Source organism: Nicotiana sylvestris, chromosome 7 (assembly GCF_000393655.2).
Source record: "Nicotiana sylvestris chromosome 7, ASM39365v2, whole genome shotgun sequence".
Taxonomy (NCBI): Eukaryota; Viridiplantae; Streptophyta; class Magnoliopsida; order Solanales; family Solanaceae; genus Nicotiana; species Nicotiana sylvestris.
The window spans coordinates 161,575,584-161,592,360 of record NC_091063.1 but is presented as its reverse complement, the minus strand read 5'-3'; the positions used below and the strand labels follow the sequence as shown (position 1 = coordinate 161,592,360).

General features: G+C 37.6%; 1 protein-coding gene across 2 annotated transcripts; it reads left to right on the top strand.

Moving 5' to 3' along the window:
• The first annotated feature begins 946 nt into the window (after positions 1–946).
• LOC104234859 (auxin response factor 18-like) lies at positions 947–4,519 on the top strand. 2 transcript variants are annotated; one of them, XR_011400926.1, is made up of 5 exons: positions 947–1,036; positions 1,171–2,406; positions 2,990–3,602; positions 3,680–3,891; positions 4,016–4,519. XR_011400926.1 is itself a non-coding variant. In XM_009788496.2 (4 exons), the coding sequence occupies exons 2-4, from the start codon at positions 1,291–1,293 to the stop codon at positions 4,089–4,091; spliced, it is 2,094 nt and encodes a 697-aa protein (XP_009786798.1). In that variant the 5' UTR covers positions 947–1,036; positions 1,171–1,290; the 3' UTR covers positions 4,092–4,519. The 2 variants fall into 2 exon arrangements, 1 of the variants encoding a protein (XP_009786798.1); XM_009788496.2 differs by having other exon boundaries at positions 2,990–3,891.
• The last annotated feature ends 12,258 nt before the right edge of the window (positions 4,520–16,777 follow it).

The window sequence follows — 16,777 nt, the reverse complement described above, 5'->3', positions numbered from 1 at the left end:
AGTTTGCCTAGTGCAGTTTACATGTCATGTGTTATTTGTGAATATTGCAAAGTGAGCAAATTACTCCATGTGCATCCTAAGGGTAGCGACAATGGCATGGCCACATACTAAAAAATGGTCAATGAATACATTCATCGAAAAATTATATATATATATATATTAAATTTTAAACACCTTTAATAAAAATTCTTAACTTCGCGCTAGATAATGTGGGTTTCCCTAAATAATTTCAACAGAAAAAGAAAGAAAAGGTAAACGGTGAAAGTTAAAAGCAGTCCAAGAGAGAGAAAGAGACAAGTTTTACATGACACACACAAACACATACATGTGTGGACATTAGTATACATAGTAGCACATACATGCATACATCTATACAAAAAACAGAGAGCTCTCTCTCTTTGTGTGAATATATTTGTTTGCTTTTTGAGACAAAAAGATGACAAAGAGTTTTGTAGTGAAAGCCACACTGTAAACCAGTTTTTCACTTTCCATCACTTTTGATTGATTGTTAGGGTTTTCTTGTTTTTCTTTTTCTTTCTTTTTTTTCCTTGTTGTGTTTCTGTCTGGTGAATTGTGAAGTGGGGTGCTGTTATTTTGTTCTTGGTGTTGGAGAAACAGTGTAAAGGTGGAATCTTTTGATTTTTTGGAGCAAAATTACCGAGTTTCTTGATTTTGGGAAGAAAAGTTTGGATTTTTGGGTTGATTTTGAACTCAAAGTGAGTCAAGATTACTGGTAACCTTAATAATTTTGGTGAAGCGGGGTATTTTTTTGTGTTTAATGGATGATTAGGAGGGAATTTCCTGTTTTGAAGTGGTCAAATTGAAGAAAATGAGGAGTTTTGGGTTCAATTTAGTCAAGTTGTTTTAAATTATGTGGTAATTCAATACCCTTTCTTGAGTTTTAGAGGCCTGAAACTTTCAAGAAAATTTGACTTTTTTGGGACTTGAATTTTGAGATGCTTTTGCTGAGAGAGTACTATGTACTTATAATTGGTATCTCTTGAGATAGATTTCTTTGTTGAACAGATATAGAAAGGTATGGACTTTGATACTATTTGAGTTGAATTTATATTGTGATTTTACTTTGTTTCATTTCTATTGTTGTTTTGCTAATTGGTATAGTGCAATTAATATGCCTAAAGAATATTTGTATCTTTTATTTGATGGCAGCATATTTTTCATTGCAAGTGTGAAAACAAGTCATCCTAATGGGGAAATAAGTAGTATTTATGAGCTAAAGAGTTGGTTTTGAATTGATTGTCATATCTGTAAAATTCTGTTGAAATCAAGATGATTACTTTTATGGATCCAAAGGACAAAGTGAAGGAAATAGATAAGTGCTTAGATTCTCAACTATGGCATGCTTGTGCTGGTAGTATGGTACAAATGCCCCCAATTAGTTCAAAAGTGTTTTACTTTCCTCAAGGACACTCGGAGCACGCCTGTGGAAATGTCGATTTTAGGAGCTCCAACATTAGGATTCCATCTTATATTCCGTGTAAAGTCTCGGCTATTAAATATATGGCAGATCCTGAGACTGATGAGGTTTTCGCCAAGATTAGGTTGATTCCTGTTGGTAGGAATGAAGTTGAACTTGATGATGATGGGGTTGTTGGGATGAACGGTTCGGATAACCAAGATAAACCTGCTTCATTTGCAAAGACATTGACACAATCTGATGCAAATAATGGTGGTGGTTTTTCTGTTCCGAGGTATTGTGCAGAGACGATCTTTCCTCGTTTGGACTACTCTGCGGATCCTCCTGTTCAGACCATCCTTGCTAAGGATGTTCACGGGGAGACGTGGAAATTCAGACATATTTACAGGGGTACGCCAAGGCGCCATCTTTTAACAACAGGATGGAGTACTTTTGTGAACCATAAAAAGCTTGTTGCTGGCGATTCCATTGTGTTCTTGAGAGCCGAAAACGGGGACCTTTGTGTAGGCATTAGGCGGGCAAAGAGGGGAATTGGAGGTGGACCTGAGACTTCTTCTGGCTGGAATCCGGCTGGTGGGAATTGTATGGTACCATATGGAGGGTTTTCCAGTTTTCTCAGGGAAGACGAGAATAAATTAATGAGAAATGGGGGGAATGGAAACAGTAGTGGGAATTTGATGAACAGGGGAAAGGTGAAGGCAGAATCAGTCATTGAAGCTGCAAGTTTTGCAGCCAGTGGACAGCCATTTGAGGTGATCTACTATCCTCGTGCGAACACTCCAGAATTCTGCATTAAGGCCTCGCTTGTGAAGTCTGCGTTGCAGATCCGTTGGTGCTCGGGGATGAGGTTCAAGATGCCTTTCGAAACTGAAGATTCTTCAAGGATAAGCTGGTTCATGGGAACTATATCTTCAGTCCAGGTTGCCGATCCTATGCGATGGCCAGATTCACCGTGGAGGCTTCTTCAGGTATATGATCTTTGTGTACTGCTGTAAGCACGTATATTTAGTCTTGTCTCCCAGCATTTTCTGCCCATTGTTCGATTGACAGATTCTCATAGGATGTGATTCGCATGGGTATTTCAATATAGTAATAGGACTCGAATCTGTTCAAAGAAAAGATACACTTAAATGGTGCTGCAAACATTCTTTCTAGAGTATATCATATTTGATTTTGTCTTTTACTTCAAATTTCTTTTATAGAAAAAGAGAAATATGCTCCTTGTGTTGGTTATCAGGGAATTTTTATGTTCTAGAACAAGATTTCTGATGAATCCCGTGATCTTGTGAAGTTGGAGATATGTCCCGCATTTTGACGAACAATATTTGCCGTGATCTATCTGTATAAACTTTGTAATGCACAATTTTTCTGCTACCTCTTTTTCGGCGGGGTAAAAATGGTAGCTTTTTTACTTAAAAAATGGTAGCTTATATTTCCCAAACAGGGGGTTGAGTTATTACTTGCCAAAGAAGGGGATGGAAGCCAACAATTAATCTACTGTTACTTATAATTTAATATGTTCTTCTCTTAAGTTGAGATAAATTGCTGCAGGTGACGTGGGACGAACCTGATCTGCTTCAAAATGTGAAACGTGTCAGCCCATGGCTTGTGGAGTTAGTCTCAAACATGCCTACCATTCATCTTTCTCCCTTCTCACCCCCACGAAAGAAACTAAGATTACCTCAACATCCAGATTTTCCTCTTGATGGCCACCACCTTCCTATGCCGGCTTTCTCCGGCAACCACCTCCTAGGGCCTAATAGCCCCTTTGGTTGTCTTCCTGACAACACCCCTGCTGGCATGCAGGGAGCCAGGCATGCTCAATATGGTTTATCATTATCAGATATCCACCTCAATAAGTTGCATTCTAGTTTGTTTCATGTTGGTTTTCCGCCACTTGATCAGGCTGCAGCACACCCTAGACCCCCGAATAGTCCAATGATACGCAAGCCATGCAACAGTGAGAATATTTCTTGCTTGCTAACCATGGGAAATTCTACTCAGGACACTACGAAGAAATCTGATATTGGGAAAGCACCACAACTCGTGCTTTTCGGTCAACCTATACTTACTGAGCAGCAGATCTCACTTAGCTGCTCGGGAGATACTGTTTCTACTGTTCGTACAGGGAATAGTTCCTCGGACGGGAATGCAGATAAAATAGGTAATGTTTCTGATGGCTCAGGCTCTGCACTTAATCAACGTGGTCTAACGGAAAGCTCACCACGTGACACATTTCAGTCCGAACCAAATACTGAGATTGGACACTGCAAGGTTTTTATGGAATCAGAAGATGTAGGTCGCACTCTGGATCTTTCATCGATAGGATCTTATGAGGAGTTATGCAGGAAATTGGCAAATATGTTTGGCATTGAAAACTCAGAGATGCTTAGTCATGTGCTTTACCGAGATATCACTGGCACAGTCAAGCAACTTGGTGACGAACCATATAGGTGCGTCTTTAATTTTCCCATACGTATGAGATACTCTACTCTATATCCACTTTATCCAAAATTTAATGTAATATTCGCCTTGACAAAACCTTCTTAATGTGTCTTTTCTTCCTTTATTTTGCAGCGACTTCATCAGAACAGCACGAAGGTTAACAATTCTAACAGATTCAAGCAGCGACAATGTAGGACTCAGGGAATAGAGAGGATGAGTAAATCTCCACTTTCCTTTCGAGCTGTACAGCTGGATGATCGAGTCCTCTGTTCCTAACATTTTAACGATTTCGGACATGCTAAAGAAGATATTTACCAAGTTCGAGAGTGAAGTTTGCGGTTCAGCAAAATTTTCAGTTCGAACGCTGTTTTTCTCAAGGACAGTATGCTTACTTTCTAGGTTTCTTGGAATTGTTTCTGAGTTTTGTTTCGACAATACCTACAAAGAACAAGAGGGGCTTGCTTTTTGTAGGCTTTGTCTGCTGATTTTAGAATTTGTTAATGGAAAGCCTTCTAAGAAGGCTAAGTAATGCTACTTCTAGTTTTTTGTTTAGTTTGTACAAGGAAAAATCTGTTATTGTTTTCTATCTATTGCATACAGTTAAAAACTTGAGAAACTATAAACTTAGTTTGTTTAGGCTGCTTATATCATACCCCAAGCTGGCCCTTACTCGGACCCTTCGTGAATGCGGAATGCTTTGTGCACCGGACTGACTTTTTTTTTTTAGGGGTGATCCTAATTTCGGCAACGAGGATAGGCACATCCACTATCTTCTACTCGAACTCTATATAGTTGAAAATTTTCAAAAAATGTATATATTTATACTAAATCAATGCGAATAATGAGTATCATAATATTTTGCGTCAATTGGCTTAAAATTCTTGATCCGTCTCTGTAATGCATACACCACCGGAACAACAAATGTAATACTGTAGTTTCTTGATTACAAAAAGAGTGACAAATATAGTCTTCAGGTTAAGGGCAGAGCCTGTTCTAGGAATACAACATTAAACCTAAACCTAAATCATATGGAGGACATGAGGAAGAGGCGGACGTATGTTGTAAAAGAAGGGGTTATCGGCACCCTCGACAAATGTTTGATATATATATCTTTAAAAAATAGTAATATATTAGTAATGATACCCTATGTATAAAGCATAATTTGGTTGCATTTAAATCCTTCATAGTCGACTATGAAGGAATTTGTTGGTTGGAATCTAAGAAGCCTTTTTGTCAACATCATTGTTGGATAAAGGGATTTAGAAAGTATATATTTAAAGGATTTTGAATATTTTACGTGCAAGATATGTTATCCTAAAGGGGGAAGAAATTCCAAGCATTCTTTTTAAATAAACAAAAAAAAAAAGATTTGGTATATTTGAAGTTGGATTTTATTAATTTTGAGTAAGTATAAGTCTAATCAAATATAACCAAAGAAAAGATAATGAGAAAATGATTATTCCTTATTGACAACCAAACAAGTGCCACGTGTACGACATAATCTGCAGACCCTAAAAGAGCAGAAGTCACATGGTAGACCAAAACATTTGAACAAGTAGTCCTGCATTAAAAACTGCTATTTTGTTGCCGCAAGAATTGGGAAAATTAACATTTGTTTAATAATTTTATTTGTTTGTTAAGTGATTAGTATTGGGATTGAGGTAATGTTAATTAAGTATTAATTTAATTTAATGAAACATTGACCTCAAATTCACCAACTAACAATAAGAACAGCAGCAAACACAAAGTCAAAGATGTATTACGCAATGACAACATCAGCAACACCCACAAAAGGCTTTTATGTATTTTGTTTTTACCGACTCGTAGAGTTATAAGTATTCTTTGGTCCTTAATCAACTATGATTTAAAGTTTATAGGTTCTGAATTTGACGTCAAACCTATACCATATCTTCATTATTGAGTTCACAATTATACATTGCTCCCTCTGGTCCACGTTAATTGATTTTTTGACATTCTTTTTGTGGTCCACAATATTTAATATTTACCAAAAATCAAGAAAAAATTAATTTCTTTTTTTCAAAGTTGCATTTGGAGTAAAGAGTCTAGGAGTATTTATTGTATTTTCAATGAACAAATTAAGGTTAATATGGTTAATTATATTATTAAATTAATGCTAAAAGGTGGATCCTTAAATGTTTGAAAAACCAAAAAATTACTTAAAGTGGACCGGTGAGAGTAATACATTTTTGATAGATTTTCTAATGAAAACAGTAAGTCTATGCAAAAGCTACTATGTTCGGTCGAACCCGTAAATAATACCTACCTCCGCCCCTGAATCAAAGGTATCAGATTTGAGCCCTGGGTATGGAGCTGCAATTGTGAGACAGCGTTTTAATATGAAAATATTTGTCCTAATCTAAATGTTGTCGGATCTTAATGCGAGTATCGAACACTGACTAGAAGCTAATATATATATTTTTTGTTTTTTTGTTTGAAAGGGTAAGGGGTGGGTGGGTAGTAAAAAGAGTAAAGAAGAGATAAGCATAGATTTTTATAGAATGAGCCGCACGTGTGAGAGGAAAGACACGTGTAAGTCAAAGAATGGGGTGTTGTTCAAAGAGTAAATAGGCTTCACGTGTGGCCATCGTCAGCAGAGTAGATTTTTGCATGGATTGCGCCGTTTTGAAGACTGCGCTGTTTCTTCAATATTTACTTCTTTTATTGTTTTAAGAAATTATCTCTCTTTTTATTTTCATGTAAAGAAAGTATCTTGTATAGTACTTTTACTTGTATATATAATAAATATAGTACAGAAAAAGATATAATAAATTAATTGTAGTCTTTTAGATCGTTAAAATGACACTTGATTTTGGAAGGCGAAATTTTTATTTAATTTAATTTAGACGAAACTTTAATATTACAAAATTGATAAATTGAGAGTTAGACATATAGTGAATTAATATATAATGTTCATTAGTGGAAAAAATAGCATTCATTCGTTCATTTTTATATATATCATAGATTTTTTTGAAGTGGTCTCATGTACACTTGATTAATTAACTGGGATTCCCTCTATCCTATGCCAAGGAACTACCCATAAAAATTGATTTCTACCTTATTCTTAACTGCTCCGATTCTTCCAAAATATCATGTGCAGATTAATTAATAATATATCAGGGTGTTTGATTAATTCCTTTAAAGTATTGCTAATTTTTTGTTGTTGTGGTATGATGAACATAGATATTTATGAGGTGCATGAACATGTAAGCGAGCGACGGTCAATTGGTCATTATGTGCATGCATGTATAGTCATAAAAATATGAGGGCAAAGATGCAATATTAGTTACAGGTTCGGATTATGTATTTGTATTAAAAAATTTATTATATATTAATATAATGTTCAGTTGGAGGAAAAAAAGAGTTTATTCGTTGCATTTTTTCATTTTATCATGCAAAAGATGGGTGTATATTAAATTCAAAGGCGTCTCAATGAAAACTCGTAGCCTAAAGCCAAATTTTAATAAGGGGCCTTAATTTTTATTTTTTTTTGTCTATAGTATAGTTATCTTGCATAATATAGTATTAATATTACACCGGTTTCTTTTTTTCTTTCTTTCTTTTTTTTTGTCTATAGTGTAGTTATCTTATAAAATATAATATTAATATTCACATTGGTAAGAAAATTCAAGTTAAAAGATGTTAGCTACGCATTTACAATTTGTTACCTTGGATCTTATTGTAACAAATGTTATTTATCAATATGAAGATTTGAGAATCTTAATTCAAAGTTTTAAAATATTTCTATTTTAAAAAATAGATAGTCTTTCTTTCCATTTTTATAAGGATTATATATTTTTTTTTTGTTTTTTCTATAAACTTTAATACTGTCTAAGCAAAAATAAGATAGTATATCTACAACTAAAAATTTTTTGGGGGCCCAAAAATTTAGAGGGCATAAAGGAAAGCTTTACTAGCCTTCCTATTGTTATGAATAGCAATCTTTTACATTATTTAAAGCTGGAGAATCAATAAATGGAGTAAACATTTAACGGAGGCGTAGAAAGAACAAAAGAATATTATTTGTTTATTTATTTTTGCTATTATATAGTGGACATTCTCATCTTTTATATATCATAGATTTTTTTTTTATTTTTGTGTGTGTGAAGTGTTATCTCTTGTACGCTTGATTAATTAAAAAGAAAATAAAAATAACTAGCCTCTATCCTACGCCAAAGAGGCTACCCACAAAACTTAATTTCTACCTTAGTCTTAATTGCTCCGATTTTTCCGAAATATCATGTGCAGATTAATTTATAATATCAGGTGTGTTTATTTAATTTCTTTGAAGTATTGGTAAAAAAAATTTGTGTTGTGGTATGAATGTACATAGATATTTATGTGGTGCATGAACATGTACATGGATGATGGTCAATTGGTCATTATGTGCATGCATGTATAGTCAAAAAGTATGAGGGTGGAGCTACAATTAGTTATCAGTTCGGATGAATCCAACAACTTTTATTTAGATTCTATATTTGTACTAACAAATTTAATATATATGAATAACTACTTAATTACGAATACACCAACTAAAATGAGTAATAGGTTTAGTTACAGAACTTATAAATGTCAATGACGTTTCAATAAAATCAAACGTATATTGGAAAGGTGAAGGTTAAGAGTATACGACAATGGTCATGGTCTAAAAGTCATAGTTGAGACCTTATTAGGTGTGGAAGGTTGAAAATATGAACAATTACAGTAATTTCTTATCACAAAAGACTAGAAGAACTTTGAAAATTTATCAATGGAGTATACTATATTTATATTACTCAAGTGCTTACCCCAATTTTACATTTTATTTTATTAAGACACCGTTTACACTTGCATTATTAGTTTGTTTTTAGGAGAAGAAAGATGCAATTTTATAAACCATATTCTGCATATATATATATATATATATATATATATATATATATATATATATATATATATATATATATGTAAATGTGTTTGTATGCAGTAGCGAAGCTATGCTGGTCCAAGGGTGGTCAGTTGACCACCCTTCGCCAAAAAATTATACTACGTATAAGGTAAAATATTACTTGTGATTGATTAAAAGTAGACTTTGAACACCCTTGCATAAGCCACTAACAAAGGGTGTTGTCACGACCCCGGTTCGCCCTCCGTGAACCATCGTGACGACACCTAGTCCCTACGACTAGGTAAGCCTAAATTGCAGAAGATAAACCAATTTGCGAAAATTAAACGATCTAAGACAGAATTAGAGAAATAAAACAATGTTTAGAAGTGCCGCTCGGCATACACAATATTTAACTCTCAAACCAATATATACTTCCGAGACCCGGAAACCCATGAATCACAAGCTAAGAGATACATAAGAAGCTCTAACTCCAGAAATGTCTAACAAAAGGGAAGCACTGAAGGGCTATACTATTATAGAAAGATAGAAAGGGACTCTTCGGTCTGCGGACGCGGCAGATAAACCTCAAAGTTTCTACAGAAGCGCCTCGCCCTAAGGATGATAAGACTGAGTGAAAGTACCTGGATCTGCACATGAAAAACATGTGCAAAAAAGACATGAGTACACCACGGCAGTACTCAATAAGTGCCAAGCCTGACCTCGGTCGGGTAGTGACGAGGAAGGTCAGGACCCTACTGAGGTTAAATAAAATACAAAGTATAACAGTGTAGAACAAGACAGTATAATTAAGTGCAACAATAAGAAATAACATAGAATAGAAAGAGCAACAACAACTAGAACAGAGGCAAAATAATCACCGAGGGAACACAACTCAACACAGAGATAGCAACCGGGGATCTACCAGGATACCATCCTGTAGCCCCCAAATGTAAATGTCCAGTGGATCTCTCGGGTGTCGTCCCATAGTCCAACTCATAATGCGTCGGGATCTACCAAAATCCCGTTCTGTAGTCCCCAAATATAAATACCCAGTACTGGAGGAATCTACCGGATGCAGTCTCATAGTTCCATATAACTGTGTAGGGGGATCTACCGGAATCCCACATCCGTAGTCCCAAATAAATAGACAAGGGGATCTACCGAAATCCCATATCCGTAGTCCCAAATAAACAGACAAGTGGGAGCTACTGGAATCCCAGATCCGTAGTCCCAATGTAAATACACAGCAGCAACGGAAAAATATTCAGAAATGACAAATTTTATATTAAGGCAACAAGTAATTCTAGCCTAGCATGCTGCACAGAATTCAGGTAAGACAGTTTGAGCAAATAAAGTAATTAAATCACTTAGACATGCTATCCTAAGCTAACAACCGGCTTAATAGTGCGAGTAATAAAACATGAAAGGAAACATACTAGTAATTACTTAATGAAAACCGGATTTCCAACAATTAGCACAAGTACGCACTCGTCATCTCACGTACAAGGCATTTCAATTACCAAATATATCAAATCCTAAGGGGAAAGGTCCCCCAAACAAGGTTAGACAAGCCACTTACCTCAAACCGGCTCAAAATCAACCCGAAATCACGCTCCTGCCACGAGTACTCGAATCCAAATGGCCCAAATCTATTCAATTCAATTTCTTAATGTAAATAACACTTCAAGTAACTGATTCTACAAAGAAATTCTAAGCTAATACGCGAAATTAGGTAAAATGACCAAAATGCCCCTCTGGACCACGTCTAGAAATCAGGTAAAATTTATATTTCCAGAATCATCACACTTTCACGAGTTTAACCATACCAAAATTATCCCAATCCAATGTCAAATCCCCAATCAAAACTCAAATTCTTGGTCTAAAAACTTTCTCCCAATTTTCATACAAATTCCGAAATTAAATGATGAATTCATATTTAGATTAATGGGTTACAAGAAAAAAAGAGTTAAGAATCATTACCCAATCGATATCTCTGAAAATTCCTCAAAACCTTGCTCAAATTCGAGCTCCCAAGCTTTAGTTTTCACAAAAATGGCTAAACCCTCGACTTTGAAATTTTATATTTGCCCAGGTAAATCCTTCTTCGCGAACGCGGTCAAAGCCTCGCGTTTGCGAAGCACAAACTGACGTTGACCATTTTTCCTTCTTCACGAACGCTTCCCCTTATTCGTGAATGCGGGTCCCTTCTCGCGAACGCGTAGTTCAAAGACCCCAACCCTTCGCGAACGCGGGACCTTCCTCTCGAACGCGAAGGCCAAACCTTCAGCTGCACATCCTAAGCTTTCGCGAACGCAAGGGTCCACTCCCGAACGCGAAGAACAACTGGCCTGCAACACACACAGCAGTTTTCTACAACTTCAAACATCATGAAATTGTCCGATTGACCACCCGAAACTCATCTGAGGCCCCCGGGACCTCAACCAAACCTGCCAACCAATCCTAAAACATCGTTCAAACTTGTTCCAATCTTCGGAACGCTCAAAACAACATCAAAACACCTATTTTTCATCGGATTCAAGCCTAAGAATTCCAAAAACTCTAAAAATACGCTTTCGATAAAAAAGTCTATCAAACCTCATCCGAATGACCTGAAATTTTGCACACACGTCACATTAAGCACTACGGAGCTACTCCAACTTCCGGAATTCCATTCCGACTCTCGGATCAAAATCTCACTATCGAACCGGAAACTTGAAAAATTTAACTTTCGATATTTCAAGCCTAAATTAGCTACAGACCTCCAAAACACAATCCGAACACGCCCTAAGCACAAAATCACCCAACGGAGCTAACGAAACCATCGAATTTCCATTCCGAGGCCGTCTTCACACTGTTCTGACTACGGCCAACTTTTCAACACTTAAGCTCTCATTTAGGGACTAAGTGTCCCAAAACTCTCCGAAACTCAAAATCGAACATCCCGGCAAATCAAAATAGCATAAATAAACTTGGGAAAAGCAGTTAATGGGGAATCAGGGCGTAAATTCTTAAGACGACCGGCCAGGTCGTCATATCCTCCTACACTTAAACATTCGTTCGTCCTCGAACGAGCATAAATGCATACCTGAAGTAGTGAAAAGATGAGGGTAACGGTTGTGCATATCCTGCTCGGTCTCCCAGGTTGCCTCCTCGACCGGCTGGCCCCGCCACTGAACATTTACTGATGCAATATTCTTTGACCTTAACTTTTTAACTTGCCTGTCCAATATTGACACTGGCTCCTCAACATAGGATAAGTCCTTGTTCAACTAGACTGAACTAAAATCCAACACGTGCGACGGATCACCGTGATACCTACGGAGCATCGAAACATGAAATACCGGATGAACTCCGGCCAAGCTGAGAGGTAAGTCAAGCTCATAAGCAACCTCTCCAACATGCCTCAATATCTCAAAAGGGCCAATAAATCTCGGACTCAACTTTCCTTTCTTTCCGAATCTCATAACGCCCTTCATAGGCGAAACCCAAAGCAGAACCCGCTCTCTAACCATATAGGAAATATCACGAATCTTCCGGTCTGCGTAACTCTTCTGTCTAGACTAGGCTGTACGTGTCACACCTCCTTTTTCCGCGCCCGGGGGCGCAGGGGAGTTTTTTCCAATTAAAGGACAATCGAAACGGGATTGGTTTAATTATTTCAGAGTCGCCACTTGGGAGATTTAGGGTGTCCCAAGTCACCAATTTTAATCCCGAATCGAGGAAAAGAATGACTCTATATTACAGTCTGCGTACCAGAAATCTAGATAAGGAATTCTGTTAACCCGGGAGAAGGTGTTAGGCATTCCCGAGTTCCGTGGTTCTAGCACGGTCGCTCAACTGTTATATTTGGCTTATTTATCTGATTTTTAATACAATATGAACTTATGTGCAAATTTTAACTTTTAACCGCTTTATTATTATTGTTTTTTACAAGAATGTGAACATCGCTTAAAACACGTCTTTGGACTGCGTCACATGAAATGCACCCACAATCCGGAACGCATTTTATTTGATGTTTTGAGATTTGGATTTGGGTCGCATGAAATGCGCACCCGAGTTTAAGAAAGTAAATTATTAAACACGCGCCTAAAGAGACTATCGCGTTATTATTTTGGGAAGGCCACGAAATTCACTAAGCGGCCCTCCTGAATTCTAAGTAATTTAAAACAAGTATTTACTGAGGGCCCCGTAATTTGTACTTTTATTCGGCGAGGCTCATCTCATTCTTATTTTTTTTTTTTTTTAAAAGGAATTTGCAACGTCATGGAAATGCATCTCGGGCCACGCCACAATCAATGTACCCGTAATTAGAAATACATTTCGAATCCGTCGAGATTTGGATTTGGGTCACATAAATGTGCACCCGAGTTTAAGAAGGTAAGGTTTATTAAAGCGTATCCTAAAGAGACTAACGTGTTGTTATTTTAGGAGGATTGTGAGATTTGCTAAGCAACCCGTCCTGGAAACTAAATGCTTCAATAATATACATTTAACAAGGGCCCCGCATATGCACGTTTTGTTTATTTTCATCGAGGCTCATCTCGTTCTTATTTTAAAAGGATATCCTATAGCAACTACGTTTCTTATCGCGTTTGTCCTTATCAATTGAAAACAGTAGATAGTCCTAATTAATTACATGCTTGCAAGTTATTTTGTGACAGAATTCGGAAGTACTAAAATCAGGAATAGGGCTGCGCGCACAGTCAGTCGAATAAGTAGTCATGGGCCCAAATTCGACCCATGCGTGATGGGCCAAACCTGGGCCACTGCTTGCTCGAAGCAGGCCGGCTAGGCCTGTTTTGGTCTGAACTCGACCTTTACGGGGTTGATATTGCAAGTTTGGTATTCTTTGTCCTAACAGGTGGTTTACTAGTTATATGAGACCATCAATCAAAAAAAGGAGAACTTAATCCAGGATGTACAGTGTTCATACTTGGTATACATATCAACATATACTGCAAAGTAAACTAGAATCTGAAATGCAACATATCTCATTGAACATATTATCACCTATCAACATACATATGTAAGCTACTATTTAGCTAACTTATATTAATATACACTAGGCATATAGGCTGCTTCGATTGTCAACACAAAAATGAAAATTATCATACAATACGTGATATCTAATATAACAGTATATATATGAAAATCAACTTCAAGTCTTTTTCCTTTCTTTTGCATTCATGCTCAATGTTCTAATTACATTTTGATAGTGCCTTGGTTGTGTACCTGACGTAGAGGAACAGAAGAAAGAAAGTGATCAGTTGAGTAGTATGCACGAATACAGCAACAGCAGATAACACCAACAACACAGCAACAACAACCAGCCACAATGATGAAGCTCACAAGTGGTCGAGCAACAAACAAACAGTCCCAGAAACAGAATGATGAACCAACAGAAATCCAGAACAAAGAGGAACCACCAATAGTCGAGTACCAAACCAATGAACCCAGAAAAGAAAGATGAAACAACAGCAACAACAGAGTATTCAATGCAGCAACACTAACCAATTGAATAACCAGAAACAGCTCAACCAATGCAAACCAAGAACTTGGCCAAGACAGCTTGACCAATATGCACTCTTATACAACCTTCAGGCAGTGTTTGGTTGCAGTGTTTATTGGAAACTAACTTGTGTTTTTCAGTTTTCTTTGAACTCACTAGACCTCTCTTTAGACTAAAAATTTTCCAGCCCTTTGTTTTTCCCTCTCTGAAAGCTAAAAGTCCAGCCTAAGACCCTTAAACTTCAGCCCCTGTTTTAGTTATCAAATGGCCTATTTATAGGCCAAATGCACCATTACAGCTGAGCTGCCCTGCCTGCCAATTGGCAGAATGCCCATACTCTTTAAGCCCATGCTCAGCATGCTTGGTGTCAGCCCTTTTTGTTCCCCACGCCTGGCTTTCTTTAATCAAGAGTTATGGGTTCATTTTAGTATTCATTTTAAATTCCCATGCTCTTATGTCTTGTTCCCCATTGGCATTAATTTAATCCCAAATTAGTACCCTATTTGTCAGCTCACTTAAACTAATTACTTCTGTTCTTTTTAACACCCCAGATTACCCCTGTTAACCTTGATTATTACTGCCCCTGCCTATTGCAGCATTAGGGCATTTTTGCACTGATGAAAGCTCGAACTCAGGACTGCCTAGTCTGAACCTTTTCAGTCAGTTTTATAGTGCAAACAAACCATTTCAAACAATGCTGGGGCATACAGTCAGTGACAAAGACTCAATTAGTCATGAGACCTTATTAGCTCATTTGATTTATTAGTTATAGAAAGCTAATCGACGATATTTATCGAGTCGACTATACTAATTATAACAGATAATAATCAATCGCTCACATAAACAATACGTTTAGGGATCTAAAGGGTATCAGACGATTCTGTGTTCAATAACTGGGAACCTATATAAGTCTATTCATTTGACGACCAATCTAATCGAACAGGTTCATCACAGAGCACATTCAGAATACAAATAGAAGACAAACGACCAAATAAAAGGTCTTTAACAGAGATGAAAGAAATCTGGATGAAAAAAATAACAAAATAACAAACAAACACAAAAAGATATGCTGACAACTTATTTGGAAATAAAACAAAAAGAACGGAAAACTTACCAAACGTTTAAACCAAACAGACCCAAATCAAACTTGACTTCGAACTTTTGAGGCCGAACAAACTTTAATCAGGGTGTTCTCACATGAGAACACCTTGGTTAAGGTCTATTAGACCTCAAACCTATGTCAAAACTGGCCGGGTTCCACAGGTGCATGTGTTTCAAAAGTCTGGATTTCCAGATCTGGATTTTTGGGAGTTGTGGGTAGATTCGGACCAAACCAAGCTTGGTTTGGTCACGAGGAAGGTCAGGGGGGTGTCTGGTATGAAGATGGGGTAACTTGGCATAGGTACGGGTTCGACTCAAATCTTCAAATGAAGATTCGAGACGAACGAAAGTGATTCGAGGCAAATGGATAGTAGATCCATGTTCAGGAGAGTGAGGGGGTCTTAGGGTGTTCAGGGGGTGGTCACCGGCGTTCGTGCCGCCGGCTTTAATGGCGAGGGATACTGGGGCGGCTGCTAGGGTTCGAGGATGAGAAGGGGTTGGGGAAGGAGATGACTGAAGGGTGGGGTTCGGATAGGGGGTGCGGGGTAAAGGGCTGAGTTTATATATGGGGGGGTTGATTGGATCTGAGCCGTTGGATCATACGATCTCAACGGCTTGGATCTGAGGGTGAGAAACAAGACGGGGTCGTTCAGTAGTTAAACGGGGTCGTTTGGTTTAAGTGAGGGGTCGGATCGGATTGGTTATTGGGTCGGGTTTGAACACGGGTTGTTGAAGATGATCCTGAGCCGTTGGATTGGCCTGGACGGACGGCTTAGATCGAACGCCCTATACGGCGTCGTTTTGGGGCGTGCCTTGGCAGGCCTGGTTTTGGACTGGGTCTTGCCTTGGCTTTGGGCCTCATTTTGGGGCCCAATCCGATTTTCTTCTCTTTTGTTTTTTTTTTTTCTAATTTCATTTTTTCTTTTAAAACAAAAATAAAAATAATAAAACGAAATTAAAACTAAACAACAATGCAACATTTTAACACAATTATCACAAAAAATTATTTAAACAAGTTAACTAAAGCCTAGAACGAACGATGCACATGTATATATATTTTGAATTTTCTTTTGGAGCGATTGTCCGTGAAGCAAAAATCACGTGCTTACAGCTGCCCCTCTTTGCTCGAAGACACGAAGGGTTTTCGCGCAAAGATAAGCGAGCGATTTTTGCCCTTCTGCATACTCCGTGTGAAGCATTTTTTTGAAAAATATTTGACCGAACCTTTGCTTCAGAGGTTTCCTACATATCCTGGGCTGAACAGGAATCAGGTCAATGTAGTTCGGGAAATTTTGGTAGCTGGGACTACCATGTGACTGTATTGCTTGCTGTTGTTGTGCGCTGTTGTATGCTGCTGTAGGATGCTACTGCTCAACCGATCTCCCTATTACATTGCTCT

Bases quoted from the DNA above. Each gene is read 5' to 3' on its own strand.
- LOC104234859 (XM_009788496.2), top strand. From the start codon at position 1,291: ATGATTACTTTTATGGATCCAAAGGACAAAGTGAAGGAAATAGATAAG. The intron at 2,407-2,989 runs GTATATGATCTT...AAATTGCTGCAG, and splicing joins CACCGTGGAGGCTTCTTCAG to GTGACGTGGGACGAACCTGA. The intron at 3,892-4,015 runs GTGCGTCTTTAA...TTTATTTTGCAG, and splicing joins CTTGGTGACGAACCATATAG to CGACTTCATCAGAACAGCAC.